This window comes from Paramacrobiotus metropolitanus, unplaced genomic scaffold, assembly GCF_019649055.1.
Source record: "Paramacrobiotus metropolitanus isolate TYO unplaced genomic scaffold, Prichtersi_v1.0 Parri_scaffold0000022, whole genome shotgun sequence".
Classification (NCBI taxonomy): Eukaryota; Metazoa; Tardigrada; class Eutardigrada; order Parachela; family Macrobiotidae; genus Paramacrobiotus; species Paramacrobiotus metropolitanus.
Genome location: NW_026570242.1, coordinates 1,028,041 through 1,049,635, shown reverse-complemented (window position 1 = coordinate 1,049,635; position 21,595 = coordinate 1,028,041). Strand labels below are relative to the sequence as shown.

Genomic DNA, 21,595 nt, shown 5'->3' with positions numbered 1-21,595 from the left:
TTTTTGAATAACCTTTTGAGTAAACAAAATTAATATTATTATGCTCACGTGAAACTCATTCAGAAATGTGTTACCATACTTCGAAGTACGGCTTTTGCGCGGTTCGCGGCTTTCGCGCGCGCTCTATATGAGTACAGTACACTGCTCCGTCACCCTTTTGCCAAGCCTATAGCGACATCAGCAATTTTCTTTAGCGCACAAAAATTTGTATGACGAAAATAGCTGAAATATTTTGCACTCATACTAGACGAAAATCGTTTTATGATTTTGATCTATAAACTCTAAAACTGCAAAACTGTTTTCAGAATCTCTGTTGTCATTAATTTTATCATCCAAAAGCCATCGTCGATTACAAGGGTTTCGAACTGGTGCCGTTACGAATTCCTTGCTGTTCAGGAGATTTCTGTAACGTTTATATTATTGTGTTCAACCGGCGGATGCTTATTTCAGCACTCTGGAGAGGAGTATTTGTTCTTAGTTTACGCTCATGGAAGTTTCTAGTAGCTAAAAGCAGTCCACTCGCTGTCTGATGGCGTTAATCACGATGCAGCCGTGTCTGGGACCTCTGGGTTGCAGTGCGTCCCAACAGTTCACCATTTGTAAAGATCTATCGAGATGAAATCCGCGCTACACTGACAGTGAAAGATCTACCTGCTAATCTGCTAATAACTCTCGACTCCGGTTCTCAGCACGGTTTGTTGTGCAATATCAGAGGAATAGCCCACGAATTTACGACGGTGGCATCGAAACCGTGAGCCCACGTTCACATTTTCCGTCTTGATGCATCCCCGCATTCGCTATGGATCACTCATTCCGGGAAGGTTACGATCCGTGGGAGATAGCTCACGAAGGACCGGAGCCCGAGCAGCTACTCGATGGTTCGATTTGCTACTAAAACCGAACTCCTTGCTAGGAAGCTTTCTGTTTATGTAGAATACTTGCTGCTCTGATTCTTTGAGTTAATTTTGCGATTTATCAGAATATTTTTGCTGTTTTCATAGTCGAAACACCGCCAGGCTATGATGTGCGACAATCTTCCTCTACCGATACTAGCTCATCAGTTTACGGCTCAGTAAACGACAGAGATGTATTCGCACCTTATCCGGATGTCGAACATGACCAAGTCCTTCTCTCTGAGACTGGTTCGACAGACGACCAGTATAATCGCGCTCATTATGACGGCCAGTCTATGCATCCGTGGGATATCCCTCTTGATGGTATTGGTGGACATGTTCAAGATGTCATTCCTTACGATGGCCCTCGTTACGAGGTGGGTTCCAGCCTTGCAGGAGCACTTAAGTTTATACTTTGCATTGAAATAGCTCATTTTACTGTACGGGTATGTGAGTAGCTGCATTCAGTTAATTCTTGGTTGCTGCACAGGTTGACAATAGCATCACTGATGACAGCATCACCACGGATCATGAATTCTTGGTTCCGGTTGAATTTGATGCCGGTGAAAGTGAGATGGAGAATGTCTTTTACGGTATATCTCTGATATAATGGGGCAGCAAATACCTTGTAAAATGGAATAGCACAAGCAGCTTATTTTGGTGGTTGTTCCGTACTGCCATTCGCTACCGCTGTTATTTATCGTCGAAACAGACTTGAAACATGTGCTTGATATTTTCAGATGGCTCACGCGACATTGTAAGTCCATTCAATGAACAAGAAGTCGAAGCTGAGCAATTTGAGCCGGTACCAGCAAATTATGCAGATCATAATCCTACTCAGCCTGATCACGGTATTCCTGTTGAAGATTACAGCTTGAGCGCTTTTCGCGACATGGATCATGACAGTAAGAACAGATGCAACAGTCAGTCACACGAATTCTGAATGATTCCTTTTTTCGTACCATTTCTGAAAGTTAATCTTGAGGACGATCGATTTGAAAGCCGACTCTCCGATAACAGCATCATGGTAATTGATCCGGCCTTGCACCTGCCATTCATTTCCCAACGTCAAAAACTGGCAGAAACCTTCAACCCAAGCAGCCCGCATTATCGGTACAAAGACGAACTCATAGATATCGATGGAATGATACAGATTGGAGGAAAAATTGCATTCTGGCTGGAGAAATTATCACTGAGTACGTTAAAACAAATTAGAAAAAAATGCAGTGTCGTGGTAATATGTAGTGTCTTTGAAAATACCACAACAAGCGGTTATTTACGCATTATTGTAGGGTGGAAGCGGTTTTTCCATGGAGTGTTTCCGCCCTTGTTCGCTCTGGTCTACAGCCGGCAAGACGAATATTCCTTTTACAAAGCCCTTTTAGGATTTCCACTGGGTGTTGGCTTAGGTCTGCTCTTCTATTACGCCGTAGTGGACCGTCTTAACCTGCCTGCATTTCTCCGGTTTATGATCGGCGCCATGACGGTGACGACCTTAGCTCTGGGCTACGCGCGCTCCATCCGTATCCGTTGTCTCGCCTGGCTGATCTTTCCGTGTTTCTGCGGCAAGTCAGGGCGCAGCGTGTTGATGACCATGGCTGTGGGAGCGCTGCTTACTGGCCCGGTATCGAACACGATGAGTAATTTCAAGGAGTCCGTGCGGTGTGTGACCTGCATGACGGAGATGATGATCAACATAACATTGACCCGGTTTGAGCTTACTGGGAGGCCCATTTTTAACATTGTCAAAGGCTTTGTGGTGCGTGACCTTTCTTCTGTCCTTATATACCTGCCCTGTATTTTGTGGGTGCAGGGAGACAAACGAATGGATAGTTTGGGACGGAAAATCCGGAGTGCACTGTCACCTGTCCGAAAAGAAGTGGAAAGCGAAAAGGAAACCCGGGAGGCGGAGATTCGCGCCCAGCGATTAGACGCAGAAATGCGGACGGATCGCAACGCTTTTCTAACGCAAATTGAAAAACAAAATGCTGTTGCCCTGGCCAAAGCGGATGGTGGAACAAAATCAAAAGCTTTCAAGATAGACACTTGCTATCTCAAGAAACTGGACTACCGGTGCAATGGTAAACGTGGTACTGTAAAGAGCCCATAACCAGTTATTTAACGAAATTCGAATAATCTCCAAGAGTCTAGTTTGTGTGGCAGTGCAGATACAAAATACAGAATTTGCTTTGGCTTCACAGATATATGGAGTCTGGCCGTGGACACATGCAAGAAAAGCTTCGCCAACGCCTGGGACAACTGTTTAAAAGCCATTCCTGTTATTGGATACCTTTTATGCTGGCCAACTAAGCTTGATTTCTTTTGCTATATTGTCAAACGTGAGTATTTCTTTAAGCTATACCCTTATTTTTAATACTCTGGGAGAGTCCTAAGTCTGCTTGTGACCCATGAGAAAACCAATTAGATTTAGGCAAGCGGAAACTGTGTTACACGCGCTGCAGTAAAGATCCTGTTAAAGACCGGGTTTGTTAAGCAAGTCGCTTTTTCAGTTTTCCCCAGTCCCATCAAATGTGACTCAAATAAAATCCTTAACCAAGGCTTTGGTGGCGCTTATGGAGAAGCTGATGATGCTGGTAAAGAATTACAAGAGGGCACGCATGTGGCTTTAGAATACAAGGTAATAAGCGGAAAACCAGCCCAGAGCAGTGATTCGAAAATGGCCGGCAATGGAATAAAGCAGTAAAATTGTTAGTTGCAATCGCCACAGTGCCTTTGTTATACTAGAAAGGCGTATATATATATCGTATGATTCGTATCCCACCTTAATATTCTCTCTCACGATGTGTTTTTTCATGCAAGCGGCTGATCAAATTTTACTGCAGTTCTAATTAGCGAAAGTGTCATAACTTATACATTTTTAGATCAAGCCGAAGGCAGGAAAGGTCGATGCAGTTAACATTAATGACATGAAACAGGGATTAAAAAACGAATTCAGCAAGAAACAGCGGTTTTTTAATTTCGTCATAACCATGTTTCAAAGGATTTTGGCATTTATGTTTATTGGGATTTTCATAACGTAAGTGCACTGTACGCCGTGTAATAGAAATTGAGCAATTTTGCACTTACGTTAGTAGCGGATTACGCTGTACAATACATATGTGTATGTCTCGACAACCTGAACCTAGCTTGATACCAAAGCGTACAATAATGCTGATTTTTTGCAGGGCCTTTCAGTATCAAAACAGGTATTTAAGTACCATTCGGTTTGATAACTGCTATATAACGGACTACTTTCGAAAGATTGAAAGAAGAAGGCGCAGCAAGGTAAGGCATGGTTTTTATTCATTGCAAACTCCATAACATAATACTGATACGAGTACAGTTTTTTATTCTTTTATGAATTAACTGCGAAATGATATGAATATTGATATAACGACCTTTTATTAGTCGCTTTTGATGAAATCTTCACTATCGGTAACAAGCAGACATAACAGAATTTAATAATGCATCATAGGAAATGGCCAGCATGGTTTGCATATCGCTTTGGTTGCCGGATTTTATAGAATAAACCATCGCTTGTTCCGCTGAAAAAGCTGGAAGGTAAAGTGCTAATTGAATCCACGAAATGGAAGCTGCTGCCCGAAGAAAAACAAGAATTCAGCAAAGGCTCGATGCGATTGGCCATCAACGCCATAACATTCTGCGTTATATTCCTCTTCGATCGGCTGATATATGAAATCCTCTCCATTGTGGCTCGGCATTCTTATATCGTATACACGCAAAAAGGTGACATTTTGCACTGAGAAAATTTTACCATTGCTGTTAAACCAGTCAAAAGCCAGCGGACCAGACTGTTTTGTCAAACAGGTGTCCATGACATCAGCCTGGAAATCCAAGGCGGCGGTGTACTAGCCAAGTTGGTACGGAAAATTCTGAAGGGTTTCCATGAACGCACGGAAATCAACCGCACCTTCGACAATCTGAAATGCTTACCGTATCCTACCCTGACACCACCATCCGCCTACTGGAAAGTGTTTGGCACGGTAGGAGTGATATGGCTGCTAATCTACCTCGAAGCATACGGTTTACGACTGCGCAGCTGGATCTGCTCTTTCTTTTATCCCAAAGTACGCAGCATCTCTCAGCAGAACTGTTGTGCATCTGTACGCTACTTTCTAACGTATAACTGGTGGTCCCTTAGAGAGAAAAACAGCGCATTCTCCATCTGTACAACGACACGCTTAAAAAGCGAGCGGGATACGCTCGTAGCATCCGGCACCATGTGCGTCGCTTGGCTCGCCAGCGCAATCTGCAGATGCAGTATGATATGCTGTCGGCTTTGCGGGAACAGTGTCCTTACTTGTGCTTCTGGTTGAAATGGCTGCAGTTAGGCAAGAAGCGCTGTACGGCGTGTAAGGAAAAGGAAGACGATGATTTCTATCATTGTCCGACGCCGGGCTGCAGTTTTGAATACTGCCAAAGTTGCTGGGATGATCTGCTGGTACGTACATACGCACGGAATTCGTATTTTGAACTTTTTTGGTTGCAGTTCGGACAAGGACGTATGTTTATACCATACGGTCATTAATTAGTACAGTTCAGTCACACTCACTCACACATATTTGAGAAACCTACCCTAGATAGGTCTTTTAGGTTAGCCAGATTTTATTTTTATTGTAATTCTGTATTTTTTCGCATTTTGATAATGAAATAAGAACAAGGGTTACTGAAAACGCAAACTGGCAGAGTAAATTTATAAGGAATTACAAAATGCCTTTAGCTGCTTTGCGTTACGGTACAACCGGGTACTTTGGATTAACACTGACAATGAGAATGTTGAGTAACTAGTAGCCTAGCGCCCGGGCATACAACAACGTTGTCCTTGTTATGCAGGGCCATTGTTATGGCTGCGTTCCAGAGCGAGAAGACGAGTCCAGCTTATCGGAAGGAGAATATGAATTAGACAAAGCCGGAAAGGATAACGATTAATCAATGCGTGAAGTGCACATGCGCATAATTGTAGAAGCGTGGCGCTTCCTTTATAACGCGGGCAGGCGGGCTGTGCCAAGCTTCAACAAGTGATGATATGCAGTTCACAAATACAGCGGATAAAAAAAAACTCAATGGACGGATATAGCAAATTCCTGTTTCTTATTAGTCAGTATTTATCAATATCATGACGATACGTTGAGCCTCACAAGCCAGAAAGACGTTGCTGCATTCGTAATTGATGTAGAATTGGGACTTTGTGAGTATTAGTGCGGTATATAGTACCATCAGGATGAAATGAAATTGTGCGCGGTACAAAACTGAGTCAAATCAAAATCTAATCTTGACTTAATACCTGCACGCGCCATGGATGATTGCATCATGAATTATATTTGCTTCCAGCAGTTACGACGTTTCCGAGTTTCCCAAATCAGATCTAGCTGCCGACCGGAAGCTACTCTGCAGTGTGCAGCAGTTTCATAGGGAAGCATGGAGATCGGATCGGATCGATACCGGCTGGGAACTGCACAATAACACAGTACTGTACCGGCAGTGTATTTGCTGTGCCTTGATACCAGCGCATGTGCAGATTGTCGGCACTATTAGTATAACTGTGTTTCCTTTCCGTTTATCGTTACTGACAAGTGAGATTCTCTGTATACAGCGAAACTAATAATTATTGAAGTAATTTAAAAGCAAACACACAAATGAGTGCATGTATGTATTGAGTGTATGAAATGTGTGTATTGTGCACACTTGATTGTTAAAAAGGCGTAGTTGTTAAAAAGTGCCGCAAAGCGTGTCGGAGCGCTGTACTGTCGTTTTTTGCTCTGGCAAGTGAATAGCAAGGCAAAGGTTTCAACTTAAAACGACACTTGCTTTAAAGCTGATATCGGCATCGGCTGCACAATATCCTGATCATTGATACGCTTTCGTTGAGTGCAGAAAAGTGAGAGTACTGAAAGTGCTGAGTACTCTCGCTAATGACCAATGTTCTGTAAAATACGTGAACAGTTCCTTCGTTTTAAAGCTTAAGGTGCTGTAATCCATATATGCTGCAGTTTAGCGAGCGTAATTGTTTTGTGAAATCATAAGCTTGAAATACCCTGTGAGAGTTTTTGGTCCTAATTTCATGGTAAACATGGGTTGCAAGCACATGAAAAACGATGGATTATAAGAATAACTGTTATCTTATTATACAGAATGCACGTTTACTTCGCGGCTGTCAAAACGGAAGCGGCTAAAAGTTTTTGTATCTTCCTCGCAACTATATTCTGGGTTTCGTTAGTATGCTTCTTGAATAACAAAGAAGTTTATCCAAAAGGAAGATTCTGCAGGCCGGCGAATTTTCACCATAGATGCTTGCCATTATTGTCTGAGACCGTCATATTAGGACAAAAAGAAGACAAAGGATATTTTGGCCCAAACAAACTCTACCTCATCGATGCTACCGGTAAACTTTCGAAATATTGCACAGTGTAGAAAAAGTATGTATGTGTATTAACTAGCACTACTTAACAGTTGTTTTTACAAAACATGCCTACATATTGTTTTTCACGTTAGAAATACTATCAGTAATTATTATGCATACAATACGTTACACTTTGCATTTGCAGAAGCAGCATGTGGAACCTCCGTTCGGTACAACGGCACTATATCTCTGCCGACCATTGCACTGCTCAGTTCACCCGGCAGCGGCAACACCTGGCTGCGCTGGTTAATAGAACGGCTTACCGGTATTTGCACCGGTAGCGTCTACTCCGATCCAACCGTAAAAAGGGCCGGTAAGAGCGGTGCCGTACTGTGTGTGTTTATACAGATTCCTAAAAAAATAATATCTTATTTACCTTAATGGGATTAGGGTTTCAGTGTGAAGACAGCCAAGTTCGACAGGGCGCCATTGTGTATAAGACACACTCGTTGCAACTATTAAATGCGACAGCACTGATTCTCCTTATTCGTAATCCCTTCCATGCCATACCGGCAGAATTCCACCGTCTGCTCACGCGAAATCAAACCGGACACACCACATTCGACAGCTTTGCAACAAAACGTACGTACCATATATTTATATAGTATACGCATGTAACGAAAAATTATTAATTAAAAACAGTAGAGCTGGGAATCAAAAGCATTATTGCATATTTATAATTCTTCGATAAGAAGATAATAATTAGAGGTATTGTTGAAATTAACCTAAAAAGAGTTACACAAATTCTTATTTATTCAAGTCTTGTTCCTGAAGCGTACATTCCTAATTACACTTACAGGTTTCCGCAATACAATCCGGGAATGGATGTGGTCATGGGTAGACAACTCGCTCGGTGCGCTGCGAACGGCTGAGCGGTTACTGGTGATTTTCTACGAAGATCTACTGCCACCGGGAAAGCTGGAACATCAGTTGCATCGTATTGCCGAATTTCTTCATGTCCGAACAAATCATAACAGGATACGCTGCGTGATGAAAAATTCACAAGGTCCAGTGAAGCGAAGGCACGATGCGGTTACATCAACCGGAACAAGTCTGACCAAAATTTTTCCGGATAACGAACTGACTGTAATCAGTGTTATTACTAAGTCTGTTAAAGAAACATTTTGGCGAGCTGGAATATCGAATTTTCCTAATTACGATGATCTTGGTAATATTAAGTGACAACCTGATGTGAGCGGCTTGAATAAATTAAATTTTCTGCAAACAAAATAGTAAATTCCAACTTATTTTAATATAGATGTGAGGAGATATACGATTATAGCAAGAAGCGTCTGCGCTTTACCCCGCGACCGCAGGCTGAACCCGGCCACAGTGAAAATTTTTTTCCGGAATTACTAGAACTACTGTAACAAAGCACAAACTGGTAATACCAGTTATTCACCGCGAAAAAAGGCATCGGAATGTGCGGGATGTGTAGGATATTTGCTAAAAGTGTGTGTTGAAAACTTAAAAAGCACTTCCGGTCAAGTGCAGCATTGCAGAATTGGCAACCACCCAGGCCGACGATTACCGCAGCTACACGTCTACGTGAATGAATCGTGACGTGTCTACCGGAATTGTTTATTTTACAGCGCACACACATTTAAATTTCACGATTTAATAGCAAATTTTATTAGTATTAACTTATTATTATATTTCATAGAGTCACGGAGCTATTTCATCGTTTTATTTTCATGGTAAAAATTTATTGATCATACATGGTCGGGATCGAATCTGCACGTTCGTCGGATTCTGCTTAATTTACTAGGGGCACTCGCGAAATCTCCTCCAAAATGCGGAGTGCGCTTCTGGGTTCTTGGATATGGTCTTGCCTGTGCTTGTTAGGAATATTTCGAGCTTGCCATGCATTTTTTATAAATATTGAGCCAGACAGCTCAGAATGCTTTTTTGATCGCGTCAAGGCCGGGATCAAAGTGGGTTTAACGTTTGAAGTTGTCGAGGGAGGCTTTATGGATATTGATGTTCAGGTACAACTTGTTACTTGTCAATTGTCATGTCACTTGTCAAACTTCAGAACGGTTGGCTTTTTCATTATTTTGCTTGCTGTAGGAATCATGGGTTAATGGTAAAATCCAATAGCTGATAACGGGAACAATTTTTTGTTTCAGTTAAGTTGTGTATCTATATTCTTGTAATTTCGATAATTGCTTGACTTTTGGAAACGCAGGAATAGACTAATAAAAAGTAAGTTATTAATACGTAATTTGCTTGTTAGCGCATTTGGAAATTTCACAGTTGCACGGCTCACTGGCTGTTTAGCGATTAGCCAAGTCCTTTGACGCAACTGGGAAACAGCCTTCTGAGTGTTGCCAACTTGCCACACAGTGAATGCAAACCGTTCGCGAGAATATTTTTTGGGGATTTTTTGAATTTGTTGAACTGCAGTTGCTAATTATTTTAGTGGGTTTGGGTTTTAGATTTGTTATAGTTAGTCTTTCCCGTACAATTTTACATTGAAATTTGATAAGGTTTTGTGACTTGGGAGCTGATACTACATAGACACTGGAGTTAGATAGTGTATCCACTACGTGGCCTTATTCGAAATTTCAGTACTCGTACAGTAGGTCTCTTACGGCCTACAAAAAAGTTTTTCGTCTTGCAAATCACAAATGGTGAATAATAATAGTGCTAATAATAGCACTATTTGTATCTCTGGGGTCCTCGTATAACGTATCCATATAGTAAGCACGCTGCGCTGTAGTGCGCGATGACTGTGTGTGTGGTGTCTCTCTTGCGAAGTGTCTGTCGAATCTTAGTGCGTCTACCACTTCTTGTTAGACTTGTTGTGATATTATGGCCATGTGAGATGCAGCCAAATTTATGCCGTATGATCACGTTTCATGAATACATAAGTATTCAAAAAACTACTGCTACTCACATCTGCTGAACCCTGTTGTGCTTGTGCAGATTAGTGGTCCAGACGGGAAAGTGATCTACTCCGGTGAGCGGGAATCCAACGGCAAGTACACCTTCGCCACGCACATGGACGGCCCCTACCAGTACTGCTTCAGCAACAAGATGTCCACGCTGACGACCAAGACCGTCATGTTCAGCATCGACGTGGGCGACGCGCCCTCCACGGCCAAGCCGTCGCCCGAGCAGCAGAACCAGGAGCACGAGAAGCTGGAGGGTATGGTGCGGGATCTGTCGGCGGCGCTGACGACGGTCAAGCACGAGCAGGACTACATGAACGTCCGCGCCCGCATCCATTCCCAGATCAACGAGAGCACCAACTCGCGCGTGGTCATGTGGGCCTTCTTCGAGGCGCTGATTATTGTGGCCATGACCGTCGGACAGGTGTATTATTTGAAGCGATTCTTCGAAGTTAGACGGGTGGTTTGAACAGCAGCAATGGACGATCTGTTTTCTCACGAGCAATGTTTCTTTTTATTTTTTCCTCGTCGGGATTTGTTGGTTGTGAACAACCGGAGATTAGCTGATGGTTTTCGCTTGATACGGCTGATCAGGAGTTTTTGAAAGATGCTTTAATAGTTTGGATGGAATTGGAATTAAAAACTCGATGCGTAGCAACTTATTTGTCTGACTGTAAATTCTTGGAAAACTTCAAGCAAAAGCACTAAATAATTAACTCGTTTTCGCTGAACTAGAGATATTTTCGATGTACTGTATACAGTGTATAGTGTATTACCAGCTGATTTAGTTTGGACCAGAGCGGAAGGTTTTTTGTAGTTTTAACCTAAATAATAATAAGTTGCTTTCTGTGAGCGATATATTTTCTTGCTGTTCTATTCGTTTCTCGAAGTGCGATGGCAAAAGTAGTGCTCCGCAAAATCTTAATAGTCGTGCTTTTATCATTCATGTGTGATGTATCGCAGAAATTCGCTGCGGCGAATCCCGTATCCAACTTCGGAAGCGATTTATTCCAAGCACCGAATTTAGCTAGGCAAACAGCTTATGAAAGTCAACTTCCGGTTCATGTACTTTTAAGGCGATCTGCATCCAGTTTACGCAAAAATCGCAGCATTTTATCTGTTCTTACTAAGTTTTAAGCATGCCGCATGCCTGGAAAGCAGTGCTGGTCTTTACTATTCAATGCGAAATTTCATATTATTTTTTTCAAGCCTGACAGCACCCAAATAAAATAAGAATCTGATAAACACGAGCAACTGTTTAACAGCTTCAAACAGTTACATTTACTGGTAAAGCACCAACAACAGCTTCAACATTTAAAAATTTTTAATGATATTTAATATCATCAATAAAACTGCTTCATTTCCTCTTTTTCTTTACAGTTTGTTTTTTCGCTCTAACCACTTCGCTTTTGGACAAAGCAAGGCTATCTTCCTTCGCAGTCTCTTCCAGAGTCCCGCTCTTCCGTTTCTTGGATGCCACGTGAACCGGCATCGGTTTTATAAAGCCGCCCATTTTCGTAGTAAATTTTGGTTTGGTCATTTCATCGAATGCCGCCTCCGTATTCCACATTTTTCCCACCGGCATGCGAATAGCACCGTGAAACTGCTCCACAGTACGAAAGGGGAATGGCAGTTCTTTCACCTGATGAGGCACCAGTTTCTCATCGTGCTTTTCACTGATCATTACATTTTGTAGAAATCGATCCTTTCGCGGCGGCCCCCTGGGTGCTTTGATGGTAAAGCGTTTCCTCTTGGCAGGATCAATTCCCTTCGTCCCCGCACCGGTCCACTCGCCCCAGCCGGGAAGGGTTAGATCAATGTCCTTTGCCTTCTCCGTGTCTTCCAGTTCTTTCTTCTTCTTGGAAAAATCCGCCACAACATCATCGTCCGCAAAAGCTAGCAAGTAGATACAGATCCATAATAGTTAAGTAATATAACAAACTGATATTGCTCCTAACCCAATAAAATTACTTCAAATATGCAATAAGCCATCGAGATAACAAAAAGTGCAAGCGCGGCGTACAACTTCACAGTTAAAATTCAAACACCGAAAAACACATCCAAATCTCTACCCAAATTCTGTGGCTCATGACATGAAAGAAATAAAATTCCTACTTTCCAATAAAATAAAATCCAAATTCAATAAATTCGAAATAATTAAAAACAAAATGCAAAATAAAAGTCAGTTAATAATTTAAGAGAAATCTTACCTTCGGCGATAATATCGCGCTGTGCGTCATTTTCTTCCAGCTCCACCTCATCGACTTCCTCATCTTCCGCCATAGGAATCACGGTCTTTCGCACCTTGGCGTTCGATGCCAGTAGTAACTTCGAAGGATCTACATCGAAGTCCGTAGCGGATGTATCCGACATCGCCGACACTCCACTCGGATTGGGCGTCGCCGTATTGCGGGTATCGCTAACCAGTTCCCCGCCTCCACTTAACTCCACAACATCATCATCATCTTTCTCGGGAGAACCACCTCGTTTTCGAGATCCCCGTGTCGACACGGGGTGGGCCGGAGATGCTTTCACGGGCGGAACGGCCGGCTTGGGCTGCCTTGCATTGCGGTCTTCTGTCCCTTGGGCGTCAGCGAAACCCTGCTCCAAATCGTTATCTTCCCATGCTGAGCCCAGTGTGGCACTCATCCAAGGGTTTTCTGCTGCTTCCTCATCCAAAATGGCTTGGGTTTCCTTATCTTCCGGTTCTAAAAGCAACGAAACTGTTCTCATCAAACGTATATCAAAAAGTATACAACTGTGCCAAATAATTAAAACTGCAGGAAATAAAGCACACAAATTAATTATTAATTCAGCCATGATTTTTCCGGGATAACGCAGACAAATACAGGCATTTCCTAGCGCAGAAGGTATTCACCGCATGTTAGTTAATTCGCAGTATGTTGTAAATAACGAATCAATATTATACGCCTTAAAATCGATGCATGTATTAAAGCGTATAACAATAATTCGTTATTTACAACACACCTATGTCTTCCACGTCGCTTTCGTCATCTTCATCATCCACAGCAATCTTCTCGGTGATGGCGCGACTCAGCCGCAACTGCTCCTGCAGCGCTTCCCGGGCATCCTTATCCGTTTTCGCGCGCTGCTGCATGTACTTGGCCCACTTGCCGGTTCCGCGATGCTTCAGCGTCAATCGCTCCTGCAGTCGCTTCTTATCCAGCAGCAGCAGCTTCTCGGCCGCCGCCGCGGGATTCGTCGTCTTCAACTCCTCAAACTCCCTCTCCTCCACCTTGCGCTTGGCCCGGCGCAGATGGCGATGATAGCCTTTACTTTTTATTTTAGACTGCCAGCGGGCCTTCTGCTCCTTGTAGGAGAGGAGGGCGCGGTGCTTCTGCAGTTCCTGCCGGCGCATTTCCGCCTCCTGCAGACTCATGGCCTGCAACGCCTCCCGCTCGGCTTCCGTCAGGACGGTGGACTTGGTCAGGTTGTTTTTGCTAGTGCCCAGTAAGGCTTCGATCTGCTCTTCCAAGGGGGTCTTCGTGTGATCGCGGACGACGAATTCCGATGCTGTTTGCGGGATGATGGCGGTGGTGTTTAATGGGAATACCACGCCTTCCGCCGTGCGGTTGTTCTTGACGATTTTGTCCCATTTCCCCAAATCTTTCGAAACCTAAATACAAAAAACGTTTGTATTTCTGTAATGCAAGCAACAAAAATATCCAATTAAAAGCCCGCAAAAGAGAAAGTAGACGGTACACGATAATTAAATTGCAAGTAAATAGTAAATACTACTCTAGTACTTTTGTAATTAGCTAAATGAAAATTAAGGAATGACGTTTATCGCAATTTATTAAATGGTACAGTACGCAAAAGTGCATGTATTGTACAGTATTTATTCTATGCTTTATAAATTATTAATATTTACTGTTTAGTAACAGTCCGTGTTTCGCAGTACCGTTATTTTTCGGTCAACTTCGACGTCAAAAATCAACAATTTCAAACATTACAGTACTATAATGATCCAACCATAAGTTATGGTACTTACTACGAATTATCAAAAAGCTTACTTATGTACATGCTACCTACAGCTTACTGCATAATAACTGCAGTGCAGTGCAGTGTTGAAACAGAACTCAAACAACAGGAGCTACTCCAAACTTTACGAGTGACTGTTGAAAAATAATTAATACAGAGTAATTTAATACGCTTTACAGTTTTCAAGTTTAGCACTTTATATAATATTTTTCACTTTTCAGATATCAAATGGCCAAATATGCTTTACCTCCGTGTAGTTGACGGCCCTTTCGATTTTCACTGCCTCATGCCGTTTCAGCGGTTCCGAGAGAAGCTGGGATTGTTTCGTTTTCTGCAGTTTCTTCTTGACAGCCTCATCCGCCGCCGAGCGATCGGACTTTTTGAGGAGAGCGCCGATGGAAACGCTGCGCAGCGAAGAGCCCGACAGGTTCTGGTCGCTGATCACCGCCGCCGCTTCCGTGCGCTCAATTTTCCGCAAAGATACTGGTGCTTTATCCAGTCGGGAAATGGACTTGATCAGCTTATCGTGTTTCGTGGCCTGGCGGCCTTTCAGCTGCGCTGGCGAACCCTTGTCAGGTTCCTCGTCCGAATCATACGCCGCGGAGTTGTCATCGGTCTCATCCAGATGGATGGGCACTAATAAAGACGCCATGATAACCAGAAAGTGCCGTCGAGTGTCTCAGAATGATCCTGTGACTTGTGAGGCGTCGATAGATTATCAAGTTGGCCACCACGAAAATATGGTGCAACCAGCAACAGTCTACTCACAAGTGACAAGTCGGTACTGTACCAGTGCACTGGGTACCCAAGTTATAACTAAAAGCTGTACTAGCAATTCATGGCGAAATCCAGTCCGATCTGCCGAAAAGCAGACGAAATCCAGCTATTCTTAAACTTGGAATTGTTTTTCAAAACTTGTTTATGTTATAAGCAATAAGATTTTAAAAGGATGGCTGATAGTCAGAAACATAAAGTCAACCATTTTATTTTTTCATGATTTTTTCTTTTGTAGGTTTACTCTTGGTGGTGTCACGTGCCGAGCCCTCGGGTTTGGACCGGAAGTCAGTGTCTAGCCACACTTTGCGATTTAATGCCGGCTTTTGGAGAATTTTGTACGTAAATCAAGGAATGTAAGTCGGAGGTTTGCTGTGCTTACTCTGTATTTCAATATTATTGTTCATCAACTTTTAGGTTATCCCTTCCTGTAATTCATTACAATTTTCACGATCTATGCAAAGTTGCAAACCGGAAATCATAATTACGACTTTTGGAGCGGTAAATTCGATCCTATGCATTTTCAGCTGTTGTACGTATATTGACTATTTTATAATATAATTATAAGGATAATAATGTGAGTAACGGGTGTTATTGCTTTGGGGTAAAAAACGTTCCATAGATGTAATTAAGGACCTTCTATGTCCAAGACAGTACCTAGGTATATATATTATGCTGTAATGCCGGATTATCGAAATTAATGAAACCATCGCTTATTTCAGTTCGTGTGAATTGTGATCTTGGAAGCTTTGTATTTCTGTTGTAGAAAATCATACTGTAGTAAAATGTAAAATTTTATTTTGCATTTATATATATTATGTAATGCAAGTAGAAACATTGTTACCACCCACTTTTGCTGAAGGTTGGGTGTATCAGCGGCTTCCATCTGTATTTGATACTATACTTAGTACAAGTTAATTTACTTTCTCAGAACGCGATAAAATCTGCCCATGTGGTTAATTCTAAACATTAAATATGGTACGGCGATAATATCTGTTTCGGCCTACAGTGCATTTATAGGTGGTATTCGAGCATTTATACGTCTCACACCCCGATACTCTCTTACGGTTCTCAAGGCACTGCGCTGACCAGTTGCTCTGTTGCCGCGGCGTCAACACCAGACTCACTACCACCAGGCCTTCCTGTCCTCTGCCTTGTCAATCTTAGCGTTACACCGTCCAGACTGATTATTCCTCGCATCCATCATGGTCGCTAGCACGTTTCGGATTCCGAATATTATCGCTAATAAACGGGATGGCGGCGCTTTGTCACCGGAAGAAATCGCCTTCTTTATTCAATCGGTCACAAATGGCACTGCACAGCCCGTGCAAATAGGTACGCAAAAGGTAGCGCTAAGCTTCTGCCTTGAAAACTTCCCGGCTTTCGAATTTCTGTTTCACAATACCAACACAGTTTTGCATGATTAAAACTGCCTAACAATTTTTTTATTGTCTACCAAAAATAACGCCTTATACTGTATAGGAAATTTTTCAAACCTCTTTCGCTCGACAAAACAAATAATTGAGCTGTGCGAATGATTAATCACTGCACGACTAAATATAAATATATACCTACTTGTACCTACAATTAAGTTAGATACATTATCTGCTCCAGCCTATCTCAGTATTATACCGATTTACTAGCATGACGCAAGCCGGTACCGTCGATAGAAGTATGCGCATAAATTCGGTAAGATTTAAATTCTAAAGGTTGAAAATTTTTCTGTCTTCCGATTAAGAGATTGTGTAGTCATCACGTTAGGATATCGTTGAATTACTACATCTTTTTTTACTGCAGATACTATTTTACAAATAATATTATACAATCGAGCGTTTTATTCGCGTAGGAGCCATGTTGATGGCCATGTACATGCGCGGTTTGAACCACCTGGAAACAGCCAACTTGACCAGGGCAATGCTGAGCTCCGGGGACGTCTTTCAGTGGCCGACACACCTGGCACCTCTGATGGTCGACAAGCACAGCACCGGAGGAGTTGGGGATAAGATCAGCCCCATTCTCGCACCGGCATTAGCAGCTTGCGGCGTTAAGGTAGACGTTTGCCGGTAAAATTAAATAAAAATACTCACAATTATATATAATGGACGTACACGGTATTTAATCGCGGCTTTGTAGTGGCTAAATCAAAACTAAACCTATACTGGAGATATTTAATGCTACTTAACTACATGCAAACCAGTTTTAGTAAGTACTCAGTATTTGTCTAGATCCCTATGATTTCTGGTCGAGGCCTGGGATTTACAGGTGGCACCGTCGATAAAATGGAAGCAATTCCCGGATTCCAAGTTGTGTTGCCCGAAGAAGCCGTGAGTTGCCAGTAACACGATGCGATAACACACCCTCGTCCTGTAACTGCGTGTTTATATTTGTTTTTAATTCATTACCGGCGCTTACAAAAATATATGCATATTCCTTTTTACCGTTGCTCTGCCATATGTGGAGCTCTATTCCAGGAAATTTGTAGCAATTTAGAGAGCAACTGTCGTCCAGATTAAATTTAAGGTTTAGCGCAGGTGTAAGTCGATTGATCTGCCCGATGATTTATGGAAACCTTCCACATTTTACTAGGCAAAAGCCGCCATCGAGCACGTGGGTTGTTTTATCATGGCGCAGAATGATAAAATCGTTCCGGCAGATAAGATCCTTTATGCTTCCCGTGATGTAACCAACACCGTCGACTGTATACCACTAATTACTGGTAAATTAATAACGATTTAGTAATATGATCGATCACTGCGACCGACCACTTCATAATTAAAATATTTAAACAATGAAAAATCACTCCTTAGCTGTGTACTACCCTACCCAGTAGAATTGTATCAGATTCATTAATGTGCCGTTGGTTTTAATGGTAAGTACTTCACAATCGAAAGTGTAGTACATGTACAATGTGTTTTTGTCAGCCTCGATCCTTTCGAAAAAGGCGGCGGAAAATCTTTCCTGCTTGCTGTTGGATTTGAAATGTGGACGTGCAGCATTCATGAAAACTGAAGAGTCGGCGCGAGCATTAGCGAATGCAATGGTATGTACCGACGCTACCTTTACCGGTAACGGCAAGGGAAAAATAACTGATACTTCTATAGATAATACTACTTAAATACTACTTAATAAGTAGTAGTCTAATACTACTTAAATTTCGTCGTTTTGCATGTATACGTGAACGTTACGTTCACGGCTCAATACTTATTTAATTTCTTTGCTCTTTTCAGGTTGCTGTAGGGAAAGAACTTGGAATTCGAACGGCAGTAGCCATTACTCGTATGGACGCTCCCATGGGAAAAACAATCGGGAATGCGCTGGAAATTAGAGAAACGTTGGATGTTTTGCGAGGTGGTGGACCAAGTGATGTTATTGACTTGACGGTTATGCAAGGTAAATTAAAGGAAGATCTTCCTGTGTAATCATGGTTAAAACTATTTTTTCTGCTTATTTATTGTCAAGACGTATTTTCTGCTAGGTGGAATTCTGCTCCATTTGGCGGGAGTCGTTACTGACCGGCCGGAAGGCGAAAAGCGGATGCGGGAAGTCCTAAAGAATGGCGCGGCTTTACAGAAATTCTACGCATTATTAGTAGCGCAAGGAGTTGAGGAGACCATTGCCAAAGAGCTCTGTTTCAGTAAAGGTTATCCGCATCTTCCAACTGCTAAGCACTGCACTGAGCTGCCTTATGCTGGACCCGAAGGTAAAAATTGCGCATTAATGATAATGTCTTGTTCATATTAAAAAAAATGACCTATGATTGCAACCCCCAGTATTTTGATGTCAGAGATTTCTGACCGTAGGTGTGGTTCAGGACATTGACGGATTGGAGCTCGCTTATGTTTCGGGGGAATTGGGTGCCGGACGGAGTAAACTTGGGGAAGCGATCGATTACACAGTTGGCTTGGAGCTGTTAGTGACTACTGGAGACGCTATTAAAGCCGGCAAGTGCTTAGAAGGCTGTTTCTATGTATTTATATGTTAAAAACTTCATGCTTTTACCACCAGTTTGTGGGCATTGCTTTTCGGCATTTCGTAATGTACGATAACTGTTTCCACAAGTTCTGTGATGGATTGGTTTTCTTCTGTCCAGGTCAGCCCTGGATTCGTGTCCATCACAGCGGGGAGCAAATGAGGAAGGATCACGTAACCAGATTGCAGACCTCCATCACAGTCACTACCACGCCGTTTATCAAGCAGGACGTTCTGGTGGACTTAATATGTTGACTTTGAAGTGAAACTCGAATGCGGACGTTAGAGCACTGGTGATTGTACACTCACAATATTAATCAAACTCGGTTAAATCTTTTAAATCCCATGATTATGTTACGTTTGTTTGCATTGGCACACTGTCTGGAACAGTTTTATTAGATCGGTACTCTAACTTGTGTATCGTGCTAATTAAAATTACACATCGGTTAAGGAGATAATATATCTCAAACCTGTTTCACTATGATTGAACGAATGTCCATTACTTGAAGTACTGTGATCACTGATTAATATCGCTAGTATTAATTACGAGTATTACCGAGGTAAGGAACAACTTGAAACGAAACGAAAAAAATTGTGATAAGGTTATAAAATTAACGAAAGTGCTATGCGCCCCAAAATTTTAGGGCGCATAGTCAATTTGCTATGCGCCCAAAAAATTGCAGTTAGAAATTTTGTATTTCAGTTTTTACCGTTTTTATTACTTTCTTTTAACGGGAAAATGAATTCTACGTTCGCTATCTGTTTTTAGAACCTTTTTCACTGTTTTTGAGTTGTCCGCGAAATCTAATGCATTTTTCGTATAATATGTGTACGAGTACAGTACATATCTATATGTACCCCGCTGATTTACAGATCAGTCAGATTTACGGTTTACCAGACTTGTATTGGTACATTTCGTATTCAGGCTGTAAAAGTATAAATTACACACTTCAAAATTTTAACGTAGAGATTGCCTGATGGAAAAAAAAGAAAACTATTTGTCGGCTATGTTCACCAAAATTAAGGAATACAAGTACCCCATCAATAAAGTTCGTAAATGCAATCAATAGTCACGGAACGTTGCAGTTTTCTTAGTTTGTGACAGATTAAATAGGAAATATGCATGCGCTGATACCATGTTTTAACGTTCTGTAACGTTTTGAATTACTGGCTTTTCTATTTTGACCGAAAATTTTGGGGCGCACAGCAAATTAACTATGCGCCCTAAAATTTTGGGGCGCATAGAAGTGACCTAAAATTAACGGCCATGTAAAAAGGAATACAGTATTACTATAAGTACAGTATACTGAATATTGAATAAATTGTGCATGATAAACTATACGTAATTCTGTGCGCTTTCTGTACATCCGGTACGAGTATATATGAGTACAAGCCGAGCACGGATGAATATTGGCTGATGACTATAAGAATTAAGTAATTCCAAAGATGTGTTGAATTTTAGTGCTTACAAACTGTCAAAATACTGCGAAATCCGTACGTGTATTTAGCAATAATTATTTTGACACTCCGTAGTGACTGTACATAACTTAACCGAAAGATGGACTGCCTATACATTTAATTATACAGTATTATATACTGTACATAAGTTGGAGTTTGCGCTGTCGGCTGATACTGCCATTTTATCATGAATTTTTTACTTTGCATTGTGCTTTAAGTATTGTTGAGTAGAAGTCTGCGTACTGTTCTTGGGTCAAGTTTTGTGTTAGAACAGTATGCATTTCTTATCGCGTCCATGGTAACAAGCTTATGGCTGACCACTGGACCCAGCCAAATGTTTTTGGCAAAAGGTTAACCATCTTGGATCCATCGTTGCGCTGAGACAATTCTTGTGCACTTTAAAGTAGCAAAATCGCTGAACTAGAAGCCGAGATCCTTTGCCTCAAAGGAGAGAGGCCAAAGTTCTGGCACAGATGATTAGTATTCATATAACCAGTTTACGGGATCTACATCCGTACACAAACTTTTGCGGCGCAAGTTTGTTACGCAATGCACACTTCGCAACTGTTGATTCAACTTGAGTGCATTGGTCCCAGCCGCTAAGAAAACTACGAAAACTAAGAAAGAGAAAATCTAAGAAAACTTGAGAAACCCTAAGAAGGCCTAAGAAACCTAAAAAAACAAAGAAACCCAAGAAATCTAAGAAACCTAAGAAACCTGAGAAACCTTAGAATACCTAAGAAACCTGAGAATACCTAAGAAAACCTAAGAGACCTAAGAAACCTAAGATTTCTAAGAAATATCGTATATGAAAGAATACGAGGTATACCGATCACGCTGGTGGGATTGACTGCGATTAATTTTTGCACATGTTTCTTAAATTTTCAATACTTTGTAACGTGCCGATGCCGAAGGCCGCGGTCTGTCTCGGTTTTTCCGAACGGTCCGCAAACAGACAATGTATTTACCATGTATGTCTATGGGGGCCCATGGCAACAATTTGTTTTTTGGGGCTACTCCTTCCCTTTTGGGGCGTATCGATGGCGCAATAGCGTAAGAACATTCGCGCCGTTGAGACGAATTTAACGCACTTGGCCGCGTCGAAATCGGTTCAGCCGTTCGCCCAAACATTGGCTACATTATCAATCGTGTATACGTGGTTACGGATGTAGATAACAGTTTAC

The 21,595-nt window shown here is 41.9% G+C and overlaps 5 protein-coding genes across 8 annotated transcripts; 4 read left to right on the top strand and 1 right to left on the bottom strand.

Moving 5' to 3' along the window:
• The first annotated feature begins 149 nt into the window (after positions 1-149).
• Positions 150-6,377, top strand: LOC129586718 (protein sneaky-like). Of its 3 annotated transcripts, none has more exons than XM_055480076.1 (15): positions 150-878; positions 1,002-1,270; positions 1,384-1,486; positions 1,634-1,798; positions 1,868-2,089; positions 2,186-2,652; positions 2,707-2,974; positions 3,095-3,232; positions 3,404-3,531; positions 4,079-4,099; positions 4,155-4,178; positions 4,418-4,640; positions 4,722-4,981; positions 5,056-5,355; positions 5,748-6,377. In XM_055480076.1, exons 1-15 carry the CDS (start codon positions 800-802, stop codon positions 5,841-5,843), a joined length of 2,763 nt encoding a protein of 920 aa, XP_055336051.1. In that variant the 5' UTR covers positions 150-799; the 3' UTR covers positions 5,844-6,377. The 3 variants fall into 3 exon arrangements, with proteins under 3 accessions (XP_055336051.1, XP_055336050.1, XP_055336052.1); XM_055480075.1 differs by adding an exon at positions 3,776-3,930 and having other exon boundaries at positions 4,079-4,178; XM_055480077.1 differs by lacking the exons at positions 150-878; positions 1,002-1,270 and adding an exon at positions 3,776-3,930 and having other exon boundaries at positions 1,439-1,486; positions 1,634-1,698; positions 1,760-1,798; positions 4,079-4,178.
• Positions 6,378-6,659: 282 nt separating this feature from the next.
• Positions 6,660-8,496, top strand: LOC129586859 (WSC domain-containing protein 1-like). The gene is made up of 5 exons (XM_055480324.1): positions 6,660-6,879; positions 7,046-7,296; positions 7,460-7,627; positions 7,705-7,896; positions 8,114-8,496. The coding sequence occupies exons 2-5, from the start codon at positions 7,047-7,049 to the stop codon at positions 8,494-8,496; spliced, it is 993 nt and encodes a 330-aa protein (XP_055336299.1). The 5' UTR covers positions 6,660-6,879; position 7,046.
• Positions 8,497-8,911: 415 nt separating this feature from the next.
• On the top strand, positions 8,912-10,862 carry LOC129586725 (transmembrane emp24 domain-containing protein-like). 2 transcript variants are annotated; one of them, XM_055480088.1, is made up of 2 exons: positions 8,912-9,302; positions 10,243-10,862. In XM_055480088.1, the coding sequence occupies exons 1-2, from the start codon at positions 9,108-9,110 to the stop codon at positions 10,675-10,677; spliced, it is 630 nt and encodes a 209-aa protein (XP_055336063.1). In that variant the 5' UTR covers positions 8,912-9,107; the 3' UTR covers positions 10,678-10,862. The 2 variants fall into 2 exon arrangements, with proteins under 2 accessions (XP_055336063.1, XP_055336064.1); XM_055480089.1 differs by lacking the exon at positions 8,912-9,302 and adding an exon at positions 9,651-9,947.
• Positions 10,863-11,346: 484 nt separating this feature from the next.
• LOC129586721 (U3 small nucleolar RNA-associated protein 14 homolog A-like) lies at positions 11,347-15,208 on the bottom strand. The gene is made up of 4 exons (XM_055480084.1): positions 14,458-15,208; positions 13,197-13,845; positions 12,419-12,916; positions 11,347-12,104 (listed from the first exon to the last, which is right to left on the bottom strand). The coding sequence occupies exons 1-4, from the start codon at positions 14,860-14,862 to the stop codon at positions 11,566-11,568; spliced, it is 2,091 nt and encodes a 696-aa protein (XP_055336059.1). The 5' UTR covers positions 14,863-15,208; the 3' UTR covers positions 11,347-11,565.
• Positions 15,209-16,008: 800 nt separating this feature from the next.
• On the top strand, positions 16,009-19,431 carry LOC129586723 (thymidine phosphorylase-like). The gene is made up of 9 exons (XM_055480086.1): positions 16,009-16,319; positions 16,831-17,033; positions 17,210-17,308; positions 17,571-17,700; positions 17,906-18,024; positions 18,212-18,374; positions 18,460-18,684; positions 18,785-18,925; positions 19,075-19,431. Exons 1-9 carry the CDS (start codon positions 16,190-16,192, stop codon positions 19,206-19,208), a joined length of 1,344 nt encoding a protein of 447 aa, XP_055336061.1. The 5' UTR covers positions 16,009-16,189; the 3' UTR covers positions 19,209-19,431.
• The last annotated feature ends 2,164 nt before the right edge of the window (positions 19,432-21,595 follow it).